Source organism: Platalea leucorodia (assembly GCF_965183815.1).
Source record: "Platalea leucorodia genome assembly, chromosome: 5".
Classification (NCBI taxonomy): domain Eukaryota; kingdom Metazoa; phylum Chordata; class Aves; order Pelecaniformes; family Threskiornithidae; genus Platalea; species Platalea leucorodia.
Window position 1 is genome coordinate 1,434,976 of NC_138827.1, and position 19,777 is coordinate 1,454,752.

The 19,777-nt window shown below is 60.6% G+C and overlaps 1 protein-coding gene across 3 annotated transcripts in view; it reads left to right on the plus strand.

The window, feature by feature from the left end:
* The first annotated feature begins 302 nt into the window (after positions 1–302).
* The window catches only part of ABCA3 (ATP binding cassette subfamily A member 3), a 32,024-nt gene continuing 12,549 nt past the window's right edge, over positions 303–19,777 (plus strand). Inside the window, exons 1-15 of one of the 3 annotated variants that reach the window (XM_082313472.1) lie at positions 303–370; positions 5,238–5,342; positions 9,211–9,475; positions 10,039–10,166; positions 10,281–10,446; positions 11,841–12,100; positions 12,861–12,977; positions 13,569–13,689; positions 14,240–14,413; positions 15,074–15,255; positions 16,472–16,618; positions 16,952–17,081; positions 17,787–17,941; positions 18,803–18,958; positions 19,291–19,501. In XM_082313472.1, coding sequence (XP_082169598.1) covers positions 5,289–5,342; positions 9,211–9,475; positions 10,039–10,166; positions 10,281–10,446; positions 11,841–12,100; positions 12,861–12,977; positions 13,569–13,689; positions 14,240–14,413; positions 15,074–15,255; positions 16,472–16,618; positions 16,952–17,081; positions 17,787–17,941; positions 18,803–18,958; positions 19,291–19,501 — 2,266 coding nt within the window. In that variant the 5' untranslated portion in view covers positions 303–370; positions 5,238–5,288. Of the gene's footprint in view, positions 371–4,972; positions 5,343–9,210; positions 9,476–10,038; positions 10,167–10,280; positions 10,447–11,840; positions 12,101–12,860; positions 12,978–13,568; positions 13,690–14,239; positions 14,414–15,073; positions 15,256–16,471; positions 16,619–16,951; positions 17,082–17,786; positions 17,942–18,802; positions 18,959–19,290; positions 19,502–19,777 lie in introns of those variants that run through there. The other 2 variants (XM_082313473.1, XM_082313471.1) reach the window with 2 other exon arrangements.

The following is a 19,777-nucleotide window of genomic DNA, read 5'->3' on the forward strand; positions in this document are numbered from 1 at the left end:
ACACACTCACACTCACACCCAGACACACACTCTCACACACGCTCACACTCACACTCACTCACACTCACACTCACTCACACTCACACACTCACACACGCTCACGCTCACACACACTCACACTCACACTCACTCACACTCACACACTCACACACGCTCACGCTCACACACACGCACGCTCGCGCTCTCCCACACGCGCGATGACGCACGCTCCCTCTCCGCGCGCCCTGGCCCCGCCCTCCGGTGCGGCGCGTGCGCGGGGCGGGTCCCGGCGGCGGGGGCGGGCGGGGCCGCGGGACGGAGCCGCTGCCGCAGCCGGAGCCGGAGCCGCAGCCGCAGCCGCCGCCGCCCGGCCCGGTGAGCGCCCGGCCCGGTGAGTGCCGACTGCGGGCCGGGGGGCGGGCGGTACCGGGGGGCCGGGGGGCGCCGGCGCGGCGGGCTGGGGGCGCGGGGCAGCGGCCTCTCCGCCGCCGGTCGGCCCCGCCCGGGGCTGCGGCAGCCTCCGGGGCCCTTCGCCCGGCTCCGCCCGCTGCGGGCGCCTCCGCGCTCCGGCCCGGTCCCGGTGGGCGCCGCCTGCGCGGGGCCGGCGAGGTGCCGGGGCGAGCGCAGCCCTGGCCGTGCCCGGGCGCGGGGCGCGGGGGCCGGGGCGGGGGGGGGCCGGGGCCCCGCTCCCTCGCAGGCAGCGCCGCGCCCCTGCCCGGCCCCGCCGGCGGCCGCGGCTGGTGCGGCGGTGCCCGGGTCCCCCTCCCCGTCGCCCCGGGGCTGGGACACCGGCTCCTGGGGGCTGCCGGCGACCGAGCCAGCGCCCGCCGGCGGCCGGCTGCACCCCGGGGCTCCTGGCCCGGCAGGCGCCGCCGGTACCCGCGGCTTCTGACAGCACACGGAGCCGCGGCCTGGGTCTCCGGGCTTCGGGCGTGTGAAGCCGCCGCTTCGCAGCCTGCTGCTGCATCTGCTCGTGGCCCGCGGCGAGCAGGGCCCGAGCGCGGGTAGCCCCCGGGGGAAGGGAGCTCGCCCCGGCGTTGCTTGCCGCGGGCTCGCTGCGTGTCCCGGGAGGCGGGGGGTGGTTTGCAGGAGGGGTCACGAGGAGCTCCCCCGTTGGGCTCCAGGCCCTGTTCCTTTGCCAAATCGATGAGGCCACTGAATCCGCAGAGTTTGGCTCTTTCCGTGCAACTGCAAACTCTCCGGACAAACCAGTGACGGTGTTTTTGAAGCGAAGGGTACGACCAGCTCTGATGCAGCAGCTTCTTCCCGCGGCTGCCCGAGTGCTGGGGCTTGCTGTGGACACGGCTCGGTGGCCCAGGAGCCTGCCTGGCTCCCCGCGCCCACCGGCCCCCTCCTTGCCTCACGCCAGGGCAGCGGCCCGGCACAAAACCCGGTTCTGCAAACGCTGAACCAGCACTGTTTGTGTTTACTTCTATGTTTTGGGGCCTGAATTTCCCATCTGGGGAAAAACCAGGTCCGTAGGGGACCCGGGGGAGCCCTGGTTTTGCAGAGGGCCGCGAGGCTGCTGGGGCCCGCGTGCTCGGTGCCGGCGCGGGCTCAGCAGCCCCTTGCGCCCCGCTGGGCTTGCAGCCTCCTACAAAGTTTTATTGCTCTGTTTGCACAACCTCTCACGCTGCGGTAGGTGGATTTTTTTTATGGTCTGTCTGTGTCATGACTCTTGCATCTCTGTGAACAGCAAGAGGGGGAATTAAAAACGGCAGCGAGGGCTGCACGCCTCCAGACACCCATGGCTGGTCTGGCGGCCACCGGCCCCAGTTGCTTTGTGCAGGACCCGGCCTCGGGAGATGGGGCTTCCCAGACGCACCGGCATCAGAAATCGCTTACTCTTCCTGAAATGCTGATCAAAAAAAAAAATCCTTCCCCCCACCACAGGTGCTCGTGCTTTTAATTTCCAGCACGGGCGCTGTGGGGAGCAGAGAGGCGTTTCCCGCTCTGGCGGCAGCGTGCAAAGCACCCGGGTACCGACAGCCCTTGCCAGGGATGTGATGCCACCACCCCGGGCACTGCACGGCCCTTGGCCTGGCCACGGAGACGGAGGCGCCCAGCAGGGTCTGCAGCTCATCTTCTAGGGATGGCACGGTGCCTCTGCAAGTCGGTGGGGAGAAACGCCGATTTTATAAAAAAAAAAAAAAAAAGGCAATGTCTGCCATTTCCAGGCCTTGTTTCTATGGGAACGGGACATCAGAAGAGCAGAAATGCGGCGAGTGCTCTAAAATAACTGCCAGCTCCCGGGAGCACGTGGCCTTTGCTCGGCTCGCCCGGCCCTTTCCGCTGAGACGGCGGCGAGGTGGCATGGAAGTGGGTCAGGAGGTGGGATGCTGTGGCCTTGATCCCTGCCGATCCTCAGCCTGTCCTCATCTAAATCCACCGGCAGGAGAGCTCCGGTCCAGGCTGGCAGCTGGCACGGACACCGCGTTATCCGGCATGGCTCTGCGCTGCGCTCGGCAGCGTGGCAGGGGCTGGTGGTGCCGGCCAGGCGGCGAGGACCTGCCTGGCTTCCACCCGCCTGGGCTGCGGGCGGGCAGGCAGCAGGGTCTCCTTCCTCGCCGACCTGCCTGGGGATGGCCAGGGTGAATCCGCGCTCACGTCTTTAGGGGACTCTTCCTCCCGCCGCGGTCGGCGTGGAGAGCAGGGTATTTCCAGCGAGGGGGAGAGGAACTGGGTTTGTTCTCCCAGAAGCTGGTGGTGGTCGTCTCGCTCTTCCCCCAGGTCTTTGTCTGTGCCCCTTGCTGGGAAAGTCGGTCTTGTCTCGCAGCGCGTAGTGCTGAGGTCAGGCCGGAGAGCATCTCCGGAGGGGACCGCCCGACCAGGCAGGCGCGTCGCAGGGTGTCCTCCTGCAAGGTGCGCAGCCCCCCGCGGCCAAAGGTGGTCTGGGATGCAGGCAGGGGGGCCGACGGGACCCTGCCTCGACTGCCTGTGGTCATGGGCGTCTCGGGGCTGAGCCAGGCAGCACCTTCCAAAAAAGATTTTTCCCTTCTGCATTGAAAGAAATCATTTCTGTGGATGCCCAGAGCCTGGAAAGCCTTTTTCACTCTTAAATCTGGTAAGAGTAGCCCTGTTGTAACTGAGCTTCTTCCTTCTCTCATTCTCCAGCGAGCAAAAGGTCCAGTACGGGTTTTCTTGGGACCCTAAAAAGCTTGGAAAAAATTTTTTGGCAATGATGAAGTTTGCCGCCTTTGCGTAGTGTTTGCGTTACCCAAGAGCTGCTTGACATTTTCTCAGCGAGGCACCGGCCCCGATGGCAGCCGTAGGACCTGCGTGGGCGGTCGGGGGGGGTCCAGCTTGCGTTTGAGGGTGCGGCGGGGTGAGCAGCCAGGAGAGACGCGGGAGCAGGAGGTGGGATCTCTGCGAGGGCAGCAGCCTTCTCCAGCCTGACCTGTCGCATTTGTCCTCTTTAAAACAAGCAAAAAAGTTTGATTCCTTTGGTTTGCTCTGGATTCCCTTCAAGCGAGCGTGGGAGGAAGGTCTCTGCCCCTGCGGGGCTTGTTTGGAGGTGTGTTGGATCCTGCCGTGCGCGGTACGTGGGGTTGGGGGACCTGCTATAGGGGTCCGGTGGTGTTTCTGCCAGGGCACGTGTGGAGCGGAGGCCAGCTGGAGACACGGTGCTCTGGGGTGAACCTGAAGGTGTTTAAGCTCAAATCTGGCAGCAGCCACCTTTGCAAAGTCCCCTGTGCTGTTCCTTCCCCGCTTGCTGCTCGGGGGGTGTCTGGTGGGCTTTTCAGGGCTGCAGGAATGGACCCCTACTGCTTTTTTCCTGGGTCCCAGAGCAGGGTGCTCGAGCCCAGACGTCTCTTGCTGTTGCGGAAATCTGACTGCGGCGCATGGGGTGGCAAAAAGAAGGCGTGTGTTTTGCTCTGAGAACGCACCCGGGGTTTGGGTTGGGGATGGGGAGGTGCGTGCCGAGCCAGGAGGACGCGTCTGGAGGCCCAAGGAGGTGGCTGCGTAGGGCAGGCTAGGTAGATGGATGCTTCTTGTTTTGTCCGCAGACCTACGTGGTTTTTAGCTTGCTCTCGCTGCAGCTCGGTTGCTCCCAGCTGTCGGTGCTCTGCTCGCAATGTGCGTTTACCAGTCACCGGTCCGGGAGCAAAGGTTGGGCAGGTTGGGTCACCAGCCTCCCCTCTCCCCTCGCTGCGGCACCCTGAGCTCCCTGTTGAGGTTGGTGGGTGCTGGCTGGGTCCAAGGAACTGATGCTGTCCGGACCGGGGCTGGAGAACGTGCTGTTGAGCATCCCCCGGGGCGTTGCTGGTAGGTAATGTGTCCGTCCTTGTCTCTGCAGAGGCTTTCGGTGCTGCCAGGGTCCGGAGCGCAGGCTCTCGGACGTGACCCCGGCAGCTGCCCGCCCGTGGAGGGTGTGGTGGGGCTGGTGGGTGCTGCTGTCACCCGGGGCGGCCCCCTCGCTGCGGGAGGAGGGGGTTTGCGGTGCTGGGAGGCTGAGGGGCTGCTCGGCTGGAGGCTGCCCCGCGTCCGGCAGCGTGGGCAGGCGGCTCCGCGTGTGCCGGGGCTGCCCCTCCTCTGTGCCGCGCTGCGGGGTGACCCCCGCAAGCGTGTCCCTGGTGGGACAGCAGTGCTTCGTCAGGAAACACCACTGCAAATGGAGACGAAAGCAACTTGGAGGGGTGGCAGATGCTTCCTGAAAGAGGGGGAGGATGCGGGTGTATTGTCCTCAAGAGTATCGTCCCCAAGCGCCAACCTTCCCTTCCGCTTCCCTGCCCTTTTCTCGTCCTCGCCTCTCCAAAGAGAGTTTCTGCTGGGAACGCACCGTTAACATTGCAAAACCAGCCCTTCACATTGCAGGAGGCGGAGGCACAACGTGAAATCTTCACCAGTCCCAACATAATGGGCTGCAAGGACTTTGGTGGCCTTCCTCGGGACGCTGTTTGCAGTTCTGTAACCTGCTGCTCCGGGAAAGCTGATCCCTGCCTGCTGCTGGGTGAAGCACTGCTGGTGCTCACGGGTTGGGTTTCTAGACAGCGGCCTCCCTCTCCTGCAGCTCAGGTCATGCCGATGACCGGGAACAGGTCGCTCCAGAAACCACGAGCTCTGGCTCTTACGGGTGACCCTTGGAGAGGGAGCCTGACGGTTATTTTGCCCCGTTTGGGGCTGAGCTGGCTGTTGCCGCATCAGGCTGGAACCAGAGAGCTGCCCCTGGGTCGCTGGCAGGTGGGATGCAGGGTGCTGCCCTGCTGCCACCCATGTCCGCGAGCGCCCGGCGTTCACGGCTCTCTCCTCTCTTCCAGGGTCCTGCGGAGCGGCGGCGGTGGTGGCGGTGGTCCCCTTCTGATGGGAGGATGGTTGTTCTCAGGCAGTTTGGGCTGCTGCTCTGGAAGAATTACATCCTGCAGGTAGGCTGGCGCCGCGCGCTCGGGGGGCTGCCTCCGTCATCACTAAACGTGGGTACCTCGGAGCTTGCCTGGGGTCTTGATTCTCCAGCAAACCTTCCCCGTGGGCCCAAGGCATTTCCTGGGGGAGAACACATCTGTTTGGGCGTGCGGTGTCATCCTGCTTTTGTGCTGGGGAGAGACGGGCAGGGCCGCGTCCTCAGATGTCCCTGTCCCCTCGAGTGCACGCTGCGCCGTTGGGTTCCCCTTCCCGCCGGGCGGGACGACCCGGGCACCCTCCTGTGCCACGCTGGGTTTCTTGAGCTGCCCTGTTACACAGCCCCCTGTGGAGGTGGTGATTGCTGCATGATGCCTGTAAACCCACCGGGGCTCAGTTTTTTTTTTTTCCCCCTCCATTACTTTCTCCAGCCCTCAGAAGCAGCTTTTGGGGGTCTTAAAAAATGAAACTACCATTGTCCTGGCATCTGCTCCCAGCCCAGCTCGCTGCCTGGCAGCTGGCTGATGACGAGGGCTGTGGGGGCCTCGGGGCCTCCTGGCTCTGCTGCTCTCGCCTGCTGCCGCAGCGCCTTTCGGCAGCGTGCGGGTGCTCCTGGGCGGAAGCTGCGACTCCACGGGGACCCGGAGCCGGCCCTGGCAGAGGGCGGCGGAAGAGGAGGGAGCAGAGATTGCCGCAGCCTGGCTTTACGCTTTCAATAACCCCGCTGTAGATCAGCACGACGTTGCTTTAAAAATAAACAAAAGGCAGAGGGAAGGGCTGGCGGGGCTGCCTGCGCCAGGCCTTGCGGCAGGGCAGGGCGGGGAGCAGGCAGCAGGGCTCGGATGTGACCGAAGGGACCGGCAGCAGGTCTGGTTTGCAGTCAGGAGCGTGCTCCGTGGGTGCGCGGGATGGCCAGCCCTGTGCATCCCCCCGTGTACGCCCCAGACACGTGTAGGACGATCCCCCATCCCCTCTGCACCTTTTGTGCGCCCTGGGGCGGGGGCACCTCTTGTCGTGTTTCCTGAGGCCGCGAGCTGACTCGGATCTACCGTGCCAGAATACAACCTGCAGTCTTTGCTCCCCTCCTCCCAAAAAAACGTGCTCCCCGTGAAGGCGCAGAGCTCCCAAGCCGTCACCGCCCCGGCGTGAAGGTGGATGCTGGGACACGTGGCTTGCTCAAAGCTGGGGCAGCCCTGGCCAGGCGGAGGTGGTGATTATGGATGAGTATCCCCGTCACCTCTGGAGTACGGCACCTTAAATGACTTCTGCGGCAGCGAAAGCCTGTGCTGGTAAATGTGTATTAGCCTGTGAGTTCAGGGAGCCAGGCAACCGTTCTGGAGACAGCCCAGGAGACTGAGAGAGGGTTAATACGATAGTAAATCAGCGGGAGGCAGCTGGTCCGCCAGAGCTGCATTATAAAACCATCAGACATCTGCAACACTCGCTTTTATGAGCGTGGCCTTTGGAAAGGCTCCTTTTTCCCTGCCCCCTCAGAGCTGGAGCCTCCTGGCCGCGCTGCCGGGGCCGGCTGCAGCAGTGGCTCGTCCCCAGCTGTGGTCGGAGCAGGCAGCTCCTCCCAGGGGATGCCCAGAGAGGGGTTTTTGGCTTTGGCAGTGGGTGCTGAGAGCCGGGGCGATGCGGGGAGCGGCTGCGTGGCCGTACATCCGTGTGGCCCCTCCTGACAAACCGGCTGAGAGCCGATTCATCCCGGCTGCGGCAGGGCGGACTGTCCCTCTTCCCGGGAGGTCTGGGCTGGTCTGCGCTCGGGGCTCCATTTCTGCCCCACCGGAGACTCTGCCCACCCCAGCGTGCCCCACTTGCTGCTTTTTCTTTTTCCCTGTATTTAAAAAGTAAAACCTTTTTCCACTCTGCAGAGGGACGGGAGGCTTAAGTCCATGGCCCGCGCAGCTCAAGGCTTGGTGTCCGCAGAGCTGAAGGAGCTTTTGGGGTGGCCGGGGTGCTGCCTCCAGCACGTGGTCAGTGCAGGCAGGAGAGGAGCCCTGACGTGGGCTGAGCCGTACCCTGCCTGCAGCGTGCTCGCCCCGTACGGGCGCCCGGTGTCTGCAGGTGTGGTTTTTACAGCACCGCACCCCATCGCTGCGCCCCGCTGTGATCCCGGCCGTGGCACCGCTGTGCCGGCGGCCGTGGGGCTGGGCAGGAGATGGTTTAACAACACTGAGTGTGCAGGGATGTCAGGGAGGGGCTGCGCCATCGGATAAAACCCAACTGCTGAGACAGCAGAGTTGCAAGAATAAACCTCTCGGTGCTCCTCTTGTGCGTTGTGTTGTTCTTCTTTCCAGCCCGGTGGAGGGAAGGGTAGAAACCCCCCTAGTTTTGTAAAGCCTGTCTTAGCCAGATCCCTCGGAAGAGGTTAATGCCGCTGCTTCTGCTCGGGACGCGTGCTCCAAGCGAGCAGCCGCGAGTCGCTGTGCCCGGAGCTGCTCCCCGGGATGTCTCGTTAGCGGTCACTGCAGCGACTGAGGTCTGGCGTGCCGTGCTGCGCTCGCACCTGGGCTGGCCTCGGCTGAAGGCAGCTCCCTTTGCAGGAGGAAATAAGGTGGCTGGGTCCAGGTTTCACTTCTCCTACCGAGCCCTGCCTGGCTGCCGCCGCGGCGCAGGGCCGAGCCGTGCCCTCCTGCCCGTGGCGGGATGTGGCGTGCCCGGCCGAGCTCTGGCTGCTGCCATCCCCCATCCCTGCCCCAGCTGGGTGATGCAGCTTCAGTGGGAGCAGCGTGGTGCTCACTGCCTCCCTCCCTGCAAGCAAGCGTGACCTCCGCAGCGATTCTACAAGCATGAATCCATCACTCAGCAGCGTGTCCCCGCTCCTGCCGTAGACCAGATCAGGCGGTTGCGCTGCAGGGACGTGGGCGCGCATGGCCCTGGGCAGCACCGCTGCTCCCGCCGCCCCTCTGGTCAGCGATGCCCCCAGTTCCCCTGGGAAGAACAGAGTTTTAAATGCCAATTAACCTGGCTTGAGTGCTAATTAACCTGGGTCGGTGGCGGGTGTTAGTAGCTAGCGGGAAGTCTGCAGGAGAGGTAGCCCTGGGGGAAACCGCTGGAGGGCCGTGCTCTGGCTTGGCTGCCCGAGTGTATTTACTGGACTCGAGTTCGTTGCTCGGTTGCTTGAACCTCAGTTAAAAATAATAAATGAGCCACCCTGTTCAGCGCAGGCAGGCCTTGGGGTGAAGGCTGAGCTCGCGGGAATGTTCTCCGTGCTGCGCAAGGGCACCGATGCCCGTGGCCAGGGGCTCTGCCAGGGCCCGTCCCGGGCTGGGACGCAGGGCCCGCGTCCTGCTGCCTGCAGCCGCTGAGCTCCAGCAGAAAACACTTCACTGACTGCATTAGCTTTGCTCTGCTTTACCTCCCCGCCGCTTCCTCGTCCCAGCCGTTCGTTTAGTGACAGTATTTTTAGCTCCCAGCCCTGCGAGTGCTGGGCAAGGTTGGTGAAAGCTGTTCTCTGCTCGCCCGGCTGCGGCTGGTCCCACGGCACGAGCCCTCTTCGCAGGAGGTGCATCGCTGTGGTCGCCTGCGGGAGCGGTTTAGGCAAGCCCCGGGCGCTGCCTGCTCCTGGGCTGAGCCCCGTTGCACAGGGAAAGGGCGAACGGCCGGCTCAGCTCGTTCAAACCCGGCAGCGTGGCGGGGAGGGCTCTAAAGGAGGGCGGTTTGTGACCGAGCGGTGCTTAGGGAAGGGGACACCTTGGGTGGAAGGTCCCGAAGGATGCAGGAGCTGGGGCAGTGTCGTTCCTGGGCTCTGGAAAAACCCAGGTTGTGAAACCTTGCGAAATGCAGGAACGCTTCTGCTACGTGGCATTTGCATGCCCTGAACCTCGTTACTGCCTTTGATGTACCCTCAATGTTTACATATTTTTTTTTTCCTCTTTATCTTTCCTGCAGAAACGGCAGATCTTGGTGACAGTCATCGAAATCTGCCTGCCGCTGCTCTTTGCCGCCATCCTGATAGCGCTGCGGCACCGGGTGCACTCCATCAGCCACCCCAACGCCACCGTCTACCCGCCCCAGTCCGTGGATGACCTGCCGGGCTTCTTCTACCGCCGGCACCCCGGCAACCCCTGGGAGCTGGCTTACGTCCCCTCCAACAGCAGCGCCGTCAGGAGCATTGCCGAGGCGGTGGAGAGAGCTTTACCCATCAACATCAGAGGTGAGCAGGGGCCGGGGGCTGCCGCTTCCACCCCCGAAATCGGTACAGATTTTTACTCTGATAAATCATGGTGCTCTATTCCAGGGATGCGTCAGTTTTATCAGAACTTCAAGGCAAAGGTTTTATTTTTGTTTTGTTAAAACAACAGGATTGTGGTTTGATTTTTGATCGCATTTTATTGCAGTTTCCATCTAGAAAAATATTGCCCTAAAATAGGTAAAGAACGTGGCTGTCACTTCCCCAAGACAAAGTATTTTTGGAAATCTCATTGCACAGAAAATTTTAGCGCTTCATGTTCCAAACTGATGTTAGGATTCTCTCTGAAAGGAGAGCTGACTCCTGCTCTCGAGGAGGAGGAGGAATCATCTGCGGGCCCCGTGATGGGTACAGCAGCGTCCCGTATGAATCCCCTGTGTCTGACAGCAGCGGTGTTTCCCAGCTCTGGCTGGAGCTCATCCCTTGTGTCTTGGACCAAAAAGATGTTTTCGGTGATGGCTGGGCATCAGCCCGCGTTGAGTTGCCGTGCTCCCTGCCTGCATCTCCGTCTTTTCCCCCCTCCGCAGCTCAGGGCTTTGCCTCGGAGCGGGACTTTGAGGAGTACGTCAAGTCGGACAACCGCTCGGGCAGCGTGCTGGCCGCCGTCGTGTTCAAGCACCGCTTCCATCAGAGCACGGCCCCGCTGCCCCTCCAGGTGAGCGGAGCCGGGGGGGACGAGGACGCGGGGGCCGGTGTCCTCCCGCCCTCCGCGGCCCAGAGGCCGCTCCTTTCCGTCCCGCCCGCGACGCCCTTCCTGCGCTCCTTCCAGGTCGACTATGAGCTGCGCTTCAAGTACAGCCCGAGGAACGCCCCGCGGAGCGAGCAGACGGGTCTGAACCCCAACCTGGACCGGGACTGGCACACCAGCTACCTCTTCCCGCTCTTCCAGCTGCCCGGGCCCCGGGAGGCCAAGTTTGCCGATGGGGGGACGCCGGGTGAGGGCCGCCTCTCCTCTGCCGCGGGCTATTTCACAGCCAAAGAGATGGGTGTAATTCCCTGTACAGCAACACGGCTCGTTGCAGAGATTAGTTAAGGCTCTGAGCTTTTAAATAAGAGTTTAATTTTTAAAAATTAATTAAATTAATTTTTTAATTAACTTAATTTTATTTAAATACTTCAAATATTTATTATATTTATTATTTATAATATTTATTTACATTTTATCCCGTGACTTCTTGGGCACCGCTGGCCTCTGGGTACCGCTGCTGAGCGGGGTTGGATAAGAATAATTTTTATTTACATGAATTTTTTAAAATTTAGGGGTTTTTTTCCTTTTATATTTTGAATGGAAAATTTATTTCAGGGTCCAAACTGCTCAGTGTTTCTTGTGCTGCTTAAATACTTTGAAAGTAAACAGAGCAATTCTGTGGTTTGAGCGTAGGTTTTTAAGGAAAGCCAGACCGCGGACGGAGCAGGAGGCAGCGGGGACGTTGCTGGGGCTGGCTTAGGACCTGATTTTTCGGGAGCGTCCTCTGTGGCTGCAAAGGGGTATTCCCCTCGGTTGGGCTTCTCCTTCCATCGTTCAATGGCGATGTCAAGGAAACGATTGAGAGGCCGAGAAAGCGGGCGAACGGGTTCTGCTCACGCAGTGTAAATAACCCCGAGCCCGCGAGGACGATACCTGCTGGCTCCAGCGTCCCGCGGGACGGGGTGACCAGCAGCCCAGAGCAGTGCCCTCGCTACAGTGTTTGCTTAGTAAATTAGTTAATATAAAACACTGTTCATGGTCTCATAGTCTTACCTTTTCCTTCTCTGTCTAGGTCATTTTAAGCAGCTAACTTCAAAATGATCGTTTGGGGCTTTGTAAGCAGAATTTGAGTTTCCATTCAAGTCACGTGGTGGAAATTCCACATAAAAATTAAAAATCTTTCACTGCTTTCTAATGCACAAAAATTTAAGCCAGATGTGTGAGTAATGGGATATATTCTTCCCCACTCAAACCTCCGTAGTATCCCGTATTCTCTTGGTTTACAAAAAATAAGGGACCAAATACAAGCTCAGCGACACTGGTGGTGGTTAATGATGATGGGGAATCTCCCTCCTTACAAAAATAAAGCCGTGCCTGCAGAAAGGCGGCTGCAGTTTAAATTGAGTTTTCCTGCCAGCTGCTTTTGACTGGCGATTATGAGAGATTTAAGCTGCTGTGATTTAAATCCTTCCCGAGCCCCTCCATGTCTGCAGGAGTGTCTCGATAGCGATGTTCATTTTGCTTTTCCTACAAGCTCTTTTTTTGGTTTCCTGTTCTCCTTCCCAAGCAATCCCTCCCGCAGAGGCCGTCCCTCCAAAACCCAGACCCGTCTCTATTCCCCGTCTCGTTTTTGCCGTGCAGGCTATATCCGAGAAGGTTTCCTGGCGGTGCAGCATGCGGTGGACAGAGCCATCATGCAGTACCACGCCAACGCCAGCTCCGCCAGCCTGCTGGAGAACATCACGGTGGTGGTGCAGCGCTTCCCCTACCCGGCCTACGTCAACGACCTCTTCCTCCTCGCCATCCAGAACCAGCTGCCCCTGCTGCTCATGCTCAGCTTCACCTACACCTCGCTCAACATCGTCCGCGCCGTCGTGCACGAGAAGGAGAAGAAGCTGAAGGTAACGTGAGCGGTGGGACGTCTGGGTGCTCCCCTCCCTCTGCGGCGTTGCCCAATGGATGTTGCCTTAAATTAGGAACAAAACGCCCCTTGGGTTTGGAGCCAGCAAGCAGGAGGTGGGGATGGCAGCAGATTAGCAAGCCCTAGGCAGGAATGTCGCTAATCCTGCCGCCGGGACACGGCTTGGCTCTCCTTGCCGTGCGGCCAAGGCTGCTGGACCGAAGGGCTGGTGTTTCTCTTGGGCTGGAAGGTGGCTTGGAGAGAGGGCAACACTTGTGGACTCAACAGTTTTGTAGATTCAAGAGTTCAGCATGTGGGAAGCAAGATTTTTGTCTTTTGAATGTAGAAAGCCGTCTGTCTGAGTTGTGTTGTGGGGGTGGTTGGAGCTCGGCTGCTGTGGTGGTTGCGACAGCAGGGCTGAGTGTGCAGGGCTTGGCTTCTCCTGGGCATGGGGTTGCTCTGCCCTCTGCCCGGCTGCCGGGTGACCGTGGTGGCCCCGCCGGCATCTGCTGCTGTGGTTTTGGGTTCAGCTCGGCTCTTTGGGGAGATGTTCTCCTGTGGCGGTGGCAGCCCCTGCCCGGGGACACCACGCGATGCTGAAGGCTGCGCAGGACCACTTCAGTGGGACCTGGGGCTGCCACCTCCCTCACCAGTGCTGCAGGGCAAAGCCACCACCACCCTGACCAGGGCCTCCACCTTGCCCCTGGCCATGCCTGGGAAGCGTGGGTGCAGCCCTGGGTGACGGCATGACCTCCCCGCAGGAGTACATGCACATGATGGGCCTCAGCAACTGGTTGCACTGGAGCGCCTGGTTCCTCATGTTCTTCCTCTTCCTCCTGGTGTCTGTGTTTTTCGTCACCGTGCTCTTCTGTGTCAAGGTGAGTGTCTTTCCCCAGGCCACCGTTCTGCAGGCCAGAAGCTCTGTGCTGGCAAGGCACAGGGATGACAAGGCTCCTCTGCCACGGGCTGGACCGTCCTGGTGTCTCAGGACTCCTCCACATGTGTAACAGAGGCTGGAGTTGGCCTTGTCCAGAGCTGGGTGGGCAGAGCTGCCCCCCCGGCTGCCTTTCATGGCAGGGGTGACCTCCCCAGGAGGGGGCTGAGGGGTGGGAGCCCCACAGGCACCAGGGAGGCCCAGGCAGTCCCATGCAGAGCAGGACCACCCCCCTCCTGCAGCCCTGCATGCCCTTGGAGGGACTCAAGCTCTCCTCTCTGCTTGTGCCCAAACCATGAGAAGCAGGAGGTGGCTGCCTGGATGCTAAGCAAGGTGTCCCCTGCCTCTTAGACCCTACGACACAAGGTCAATCCATATTTCTTCCCTCTGGAGTGGTCCAGGAGGGCCTGGGCATTCTCACCCATCTCTCAGTTTGTCTTTAACCCATGGAGAACATCAGGTCTCCGCTGCCCGCACGTGCCTGCGGCCGTGGCCGGCTTCGCCAGCCCTGGGTGTAACCAGATTTTCTCGGTAGGTGAGCGAACAGGGAGCAGTGCTCACCAACAGCGACCCCACGCTGGTGTTCACCTTCCTCGCCATCTTCTCCATCTCCTCCATCTCCTTCAACTTCATGGTGAGCACCTTCTTCTCGAGAGGTGAGTCCCTCCCCGGCTGCCTCCTTGTGTTGCTGACCCGTGGGGCTTGAGGGTGTTATGGGCCTTGTGGTGGGCTGGGAGGCAGCTCTGGAGGTCATCGGTCTGTCCTGCTCAAAGCAGGACCAGCTCTGGAGTTACATGAGGTTGCACAGGGCTCTGTGTTGGATAATTTGCTTCGACATGCGGTGGGGGGGACTTTCTTCCCTTTTTTGGCTGCATTTTCCCCACGGTGCCTGGGAAGGGATGTGTGTACTGTCGCTTCCCAAACCAGACAAGCTCATGCGTTAGGGAATCATCTGTCTGTCTTGGCCCCAGGACGCTCTGGTCTGGGGTGGGCAGGGTGCTTCTGCAGCTGCCCGCCGTGGGGTTGGGGCCCGGCGCTGCTCCTGCCTTGCCCTGGGACTTGGGCAAGTCCTCATCCCGCCCCCTGTAACCAACCACCCTTGGTGCAAAAGGCTTGACTCTCCGTGGATGGAAAGCTGGTGAGAAATACATGGTGGCATCGCCGTATTAGTGACGTTTTCCCTCCTGCTTTTCTTTGTGCTGGCAGCAAACGTTGCAGCTGCCGCTGGCGGCTTCCTCTACTTTTTCTCCTACATCCCTTACTTCTTCATCTCGCCCCGCTACGACCTGATGTCCCACAGCCAGAAGCTGGCGTCCTGCCTCATCTCCAACGTGGCCATGGCCATGGGGGCACAGCTTATAGGCATGTTCGAAGGAAAAGGTGAGCAAGTGCCTCCCCTCCCTCGGGAGAGGAGCAGCCTTGTTTTGTGCTGGGTCGGGACTGGCTTGCGTGTGGTGTGAAGGGTGGAAAGAAGCCGGGGAGAAGCACTTGCCTGCTCTAACGAGAGCAGGAGGGCTAATTGCTGAGTGCTCCCGCAGGTCTTATCAACACCAGGGCTCTGCCCCTCCAAACCCATGCCCCTGGCAGCCTGGGTTGTGCAAAATGCCATCATCGCTTTAATTACCAAGCGAATTCTGCTCTAAGGGACGGAATCCATTGCATTTCCTCCTTCCCAATGTATATCTTTAATTTCTATGTTAATAAGAATTTGCTGTCGGTTCCAGCAGCAGCCACGCTATTATGAAGTGGTGGCACTAAAAAGGCGGCTGCGGTGACGGAGGGGCAGTGGCTGGAGAAGAGCCTGCTTCTTCCCGGGGCAGTTGCAGAGGACGCGATGGAAGAAGCGTGATGGGGTGGGGAGCCTGGAGATGTCAGTGCACCTTCTGCCGTCTCTTTTCCCTCCGTCTATAGAAGGGATTGTAGAGCCATGCATGTGCTCCCCGTTACCAAGCAGTGAATTAGGAGAGGGATGCTGGCAGCCTGGGAGCACTTTGTCCTTCTGGGGACGCAGAGGTAGGCAGTGCCCCGTGTGCGTTGCAGGGACTGGCATTCAGTGGAGGGACCTCATGAAGCCCATCAGCGTGGACGACAACTTTACCTTAGCCCAAGTGCTGGGGATGCTGCTCCTGGACTCGGTGCTCTACGGCGTGGTGGCCTGGTATGTGGAGGCTGTCTTCCCAGGGGAGTACGGCGTGCCTCAGCCATGGTACTTCTTCTTGACGGTGAGCACTGCTTACGCACCCCTTCCAGCGGGCTTGGCGGGCGTCTCGGGGATGGTTCCCGCTCCCGTGCTATGCAGCGGGCTAGGCTAACGTACAAGGGTGGCACCATCTGGCCTCCAAAATCAAAGGGACTGCAGCGTGTCCTCAGTAAAGGCCGATGCAGCTGTATTTTTTTACTGAATATGAAGGTCTTCCTGGCTTTAAATCTTTGTCCTGACACTTGTTGGCGTGCGGGGTGTTGGTAAGTGTCGCCGTGCCCCAAGGGAAGGCGCTGGAGAGAAGCCCCAGGTGCGAGCAACCAGATCCAGTCATTTGAAACTCCCCGAGCGCTGCCGTCCGGGCGGACCTGGGCGCTCTGCGTCCCGCTGCCAGCCTCGGCGTGCTGCTGCCAGGGGATGGGTGACGCCCGTCACCCCGCCAGCTGCGCCGCCCTCGCGCTGCCAAGTCAAATGCTTGGCATCGTCCTCAGCGGCTGTAGCTGCGGTGGTTACTGCGGCTCAGCTGGCTGCTGAGGGTTCGTTAAGCCACAGCGACACAATCGGTTTTGATCCTGGGGCCATATCCCTTCTTATTTGATCGGGAGGTTTTTCCTCCTCCCCTCTAAATTCCGTATCCCAGCACAGTTTCCCTCCATCCCGCTCCCTCTCGCAGCTAGACCAGGGTAGCAGAGACGCAGCTGTCTGCCGCAGGCCACAGCAGGGTGCTGATTTTGGGTCCAGGAGTTATTGAATTGCTATTTCCACAAGGATTTAAGGTCCAAAACACTTATTTTCATTCCTGGAGAGCCTGGTCAAAAACCAGGCTGTAATTGCAGCAGCCGGACCCCAGGCTTTTTGTATTTAGTGCGTGTCAAGGATTTTGGAGGGGGCGATCCTCCGTTGCGTGGGCTCTTCTGGGCAGGGTGCTTCTGCCTGAGCAATTTTGCTTCTCGTCGAAGTGCTGACCTTTTCCACGGGAATGAAGATGGGAAAAAGCTGCCTGTGTAATCACGGGCAACCCTGCTGTAAGGGGGAACCAGGGGAAGGCGGCAGGGCAGGAGGAGCAGTTTCGTCCGCTGGCTGCCCTGCCTGCTGGAGATGTGCTGGTTGGCAATTCCCAGTGGTCTTGCAGATCCGTGGGAGGCATCCGCGTGGGAGGAGGAGGGTGGACGAGGCTGGGGAGAAGAGATGGTCTCTGCCTGTGCCTGAGTTTTTCTCTCTTTGCCTTCTTCCATCAGCCGTCGTACTGGTGCGGGCGCCCCAGGACTGTCGTGGGAAAAGAGAAGGAGGAGGAGGAGGACCCCGAGAAAGCCCTGAAGAGCCAGTATATTGAGGAGGAACCTGCTGACCTCGTGTCGGGAATCAAAATAAAGCACCTTTGCAAGGTACCGACTGCTCGGCACAGCACAAACACATCATAATGTTGTTTTTGTGAAAACTGCTGCCTGCAGGCAGCTTCCTTATCATTTTCCATTGCCCAGGGCTGCATTGCTTGGCAGGTAAGGCCCTTCCCCAGAGCTGGCTGCATTTTGTTGCGGGCTGAAGTGTGAGGTACTTGCAGGTGCAGTAACATCTTTCTTTAACCTGAGTGAGGCCTGTTGTCTAATGCCAGCACCACGTGAGCACCACGGGCTTTGACTGCCGGGTGGAACGGAGCGGGCAGATCTGACAGCACTTGCCTGGAGCGCAGCATCAACTCGTTAACGTGATCTCCGCAGGTCTTCAAAGTGGGAAACAAGATGAAAGAGGCAGTCAAGGACTTAACGGTGAACATGTATGAAGGGCAGATCACCGTCCTGTTGGGACACAACGGTGCTGGGAAGACCACCACTCTGTCCATGCTCACGGGTAGGAGCCGCATCCTGCTGTGGGGCTGGCACGGGGCGGGGAAGGGCTGACGCTTCGACTTGCAAAGGGGGGCTGGACCCCATCTCTGCGGTTGGGGAGGGGTTTTTGCTCTTCCCTGGACCACCTGCGGTTCATTGAGCTGTTGGCCAGGGATGCTGGGGTACTGAGAGGCACGTCGCTGCCTGGGGAGATGGAGGGAGCTTGGGGGTCCCTGCTCAGCCTTCCACGAGGGTGGGATCAGCCGGTGGGGGAAATGACAGCCAGTCTTTGTGTTGGAGAGCCCTGAGAAGAGAAAGGACCTGCTGTAAGAGGGGTCTTTGCAGGCTTTGTTGTGATAAGGCAGGAGGGCACAGGCCAAGAACTGGTTGTCTTCATTCCTGAGCTGCTGAGCTCCAGGCAGCCTATTTTGGCACAGTGGGACATGGTGACCTTCGATGGTCCGTCCTTCCCTGTTCCCTGTCACTCCGAGCTGCTCCTGCCACCCCAGGGCGCTCACGGAACCTTCCCTGGAGGTCTGCCCTGGCCTTGCCTGAACCTCTGCCAGGCTGGCCTGCCCTGGCTCCAGCGAGAGACTGGCTTGCTCCGACTTCTGGCAGAAAGCTGCGGGGGGGGATGCTCGGCAGGACCCTGCCTTTCCGCCGGCTCTTTGCCGCCTGGGGTTATCCTCAGCCCTGAGCCGAGTCCGCTGTGTCTCTCTCCTCCCAGGTCTGCACTCTCCGACGAGCGGGCAGGCGTACATCAACGGCTACGAGATCTCCCAGGACATGGTCCTGATCCGCCGCAGCCTGGGCCTGTGTCCCCAGCACGACGTCCTCTTCGACAACATGACAGTGGAAGAGCACCTCCACTTCTACGCAGGGGTGAGGATGGCGCCTGGGGGGAGTGCTGCTGGGCCCCTGGGAGCCAGCCCCGGGGGAGGCACCCTGCAGCACCCTGCGGCTTCCTGAGGCTGGGAAAGTGTGGTGAGATCCCTCAAGTGGGTCCAGAGGAGGCCACAAGAATGATCCAAGGGTGGCCCAGCTCTGCTGTGAGGGCAGGCTGAGAGCTGGGGGGGTTCAGCCTGGGGAGGAGGGGGCTGCGGGGAGACCTCACTGCGGCCTTGCCGTGCTTAAAGGGGGCCAACAAGAAAGGGGGGGACAGGCTTTTTAGCAGGGCCTGTAGCGACAGGACAAGGGGGGAGGGTTTGAAAGTGAAGGAGGGGAGATGCAGACTGGATAGAAGGAAGAAATTGTTTACGCTGAGGGTGGTGAGGCACTGGCAGGGGTTGCCCAGAGCGGTGGGAGATGCCCCATCCCTGGCAACCTTCAAGGCCAGGCTGGCCGGGGCTCTGAGCACCCTGATCTGGGTGAAGCTGTCCCTGCCCCTGGCAGGGGGATGGACGGGATGGGCTGGGAAGGGCCCTGCCAGCCCAAAGCGCTCTGTGGTTCTGTGATAAGCAGAACAGCCCTTGCCTCCGCTTTCCACCTTATCTGCAGGCAGGAGCTCCCTGCTTGGCTGATGGAGGAGCGGAGGGTCATGAGCAGCGTGGCTCCGTGGAAACCCCCACACCAGCTGTGCCATCAGGGTTGGGCAGGAGTCCATCACTGTGCTTCCCCGCTTTCCTGCCCGGGTGTAGAGGAGGGATTGTGGTGGGATTTAGCAGCTGGTGGCTGAGAAGGGTCTTTGCCAGATTCACTTACCCCTGCAGGCAGGCTTAACCCTCCCTTCCCCCTGTCTGGCAGCTGAAGGGGTACCCACCCTCCAAGTGCCCCGAGGAGATCAACCACATCCTGAGGATCCTCAACCTGGAGGACAAGCGCCGCTCTCTGACCAAGGCGCTCTCCGGCGGCATGAAGCGCAAGCTCTCCATTGGCATCGCCCTCATTGGGGACTCCAAGGCAAGCATCTTCAGCGAGGCTCACCTCGAACCTTTCTGGGGCCAGCATAGGTCTTTCTGGTGGCTCTGAGGTTGTCCCTCACCCGTGGTGAGCCAGTGGGAGATGCAGGGACTGCGAGGAGGGGGTAGGACACCCCCACAAAGGGGGACAACTCTGAGGACCAGGCCCTGAGGCTGCAGTGCAGCTCTGCTGCCTGGTAGCTGCTCCCCCAAGCAAGACCGTCGCATGCACGTTGCGAGGTCAAGGCTCCTTCTGGGCCCTGGGGTTGCCCCCTCCTGCACTGCTGCGCCTCTCCCAGCCCTTTCTGACCAGCACCCATCTCCTGTGTGCAGGTGGTGATGCTGGACGAGCCGACGTCAGGGATGGACCCAGCCTCTCGCAGGGCCACGTGGGACCTGCTGCAGCAGCAGAGGAGCAACCGCACCATCCTGCTGACCACCCACTTCATGGATGAGGCTGACCTCCTGGGGGACCGCATAGCCATCATGGCCAAGGGCGAGCTGCAGTGCTGCGGCTCCTCACTCTTCCTCAAGCGTAAATATGGTAAGGGAGGAGCAGGCAGGCCATGCTCGATGTCTTCTCCTTGCCAGGGAGGAGCAGGAGGGGGATATAGGGCAGGGAAGGGGACCCATTGCTCCTGGGCTGATGGCCGCTTGCTCCCTGTTGTGCAGTTTTGCCTCTTCCGAGGCCCATCCCTACGCTTGCTTCTGCGTCGTGTCCATAGCCAGGCAAAGCCGTCAATGCTCTGCGGTGCCCTGGCATCCCTCTCTGCTCCAGCACCCCGGGGCCAGGCCGGGCTGCGATTTACCCTCCTCTCCC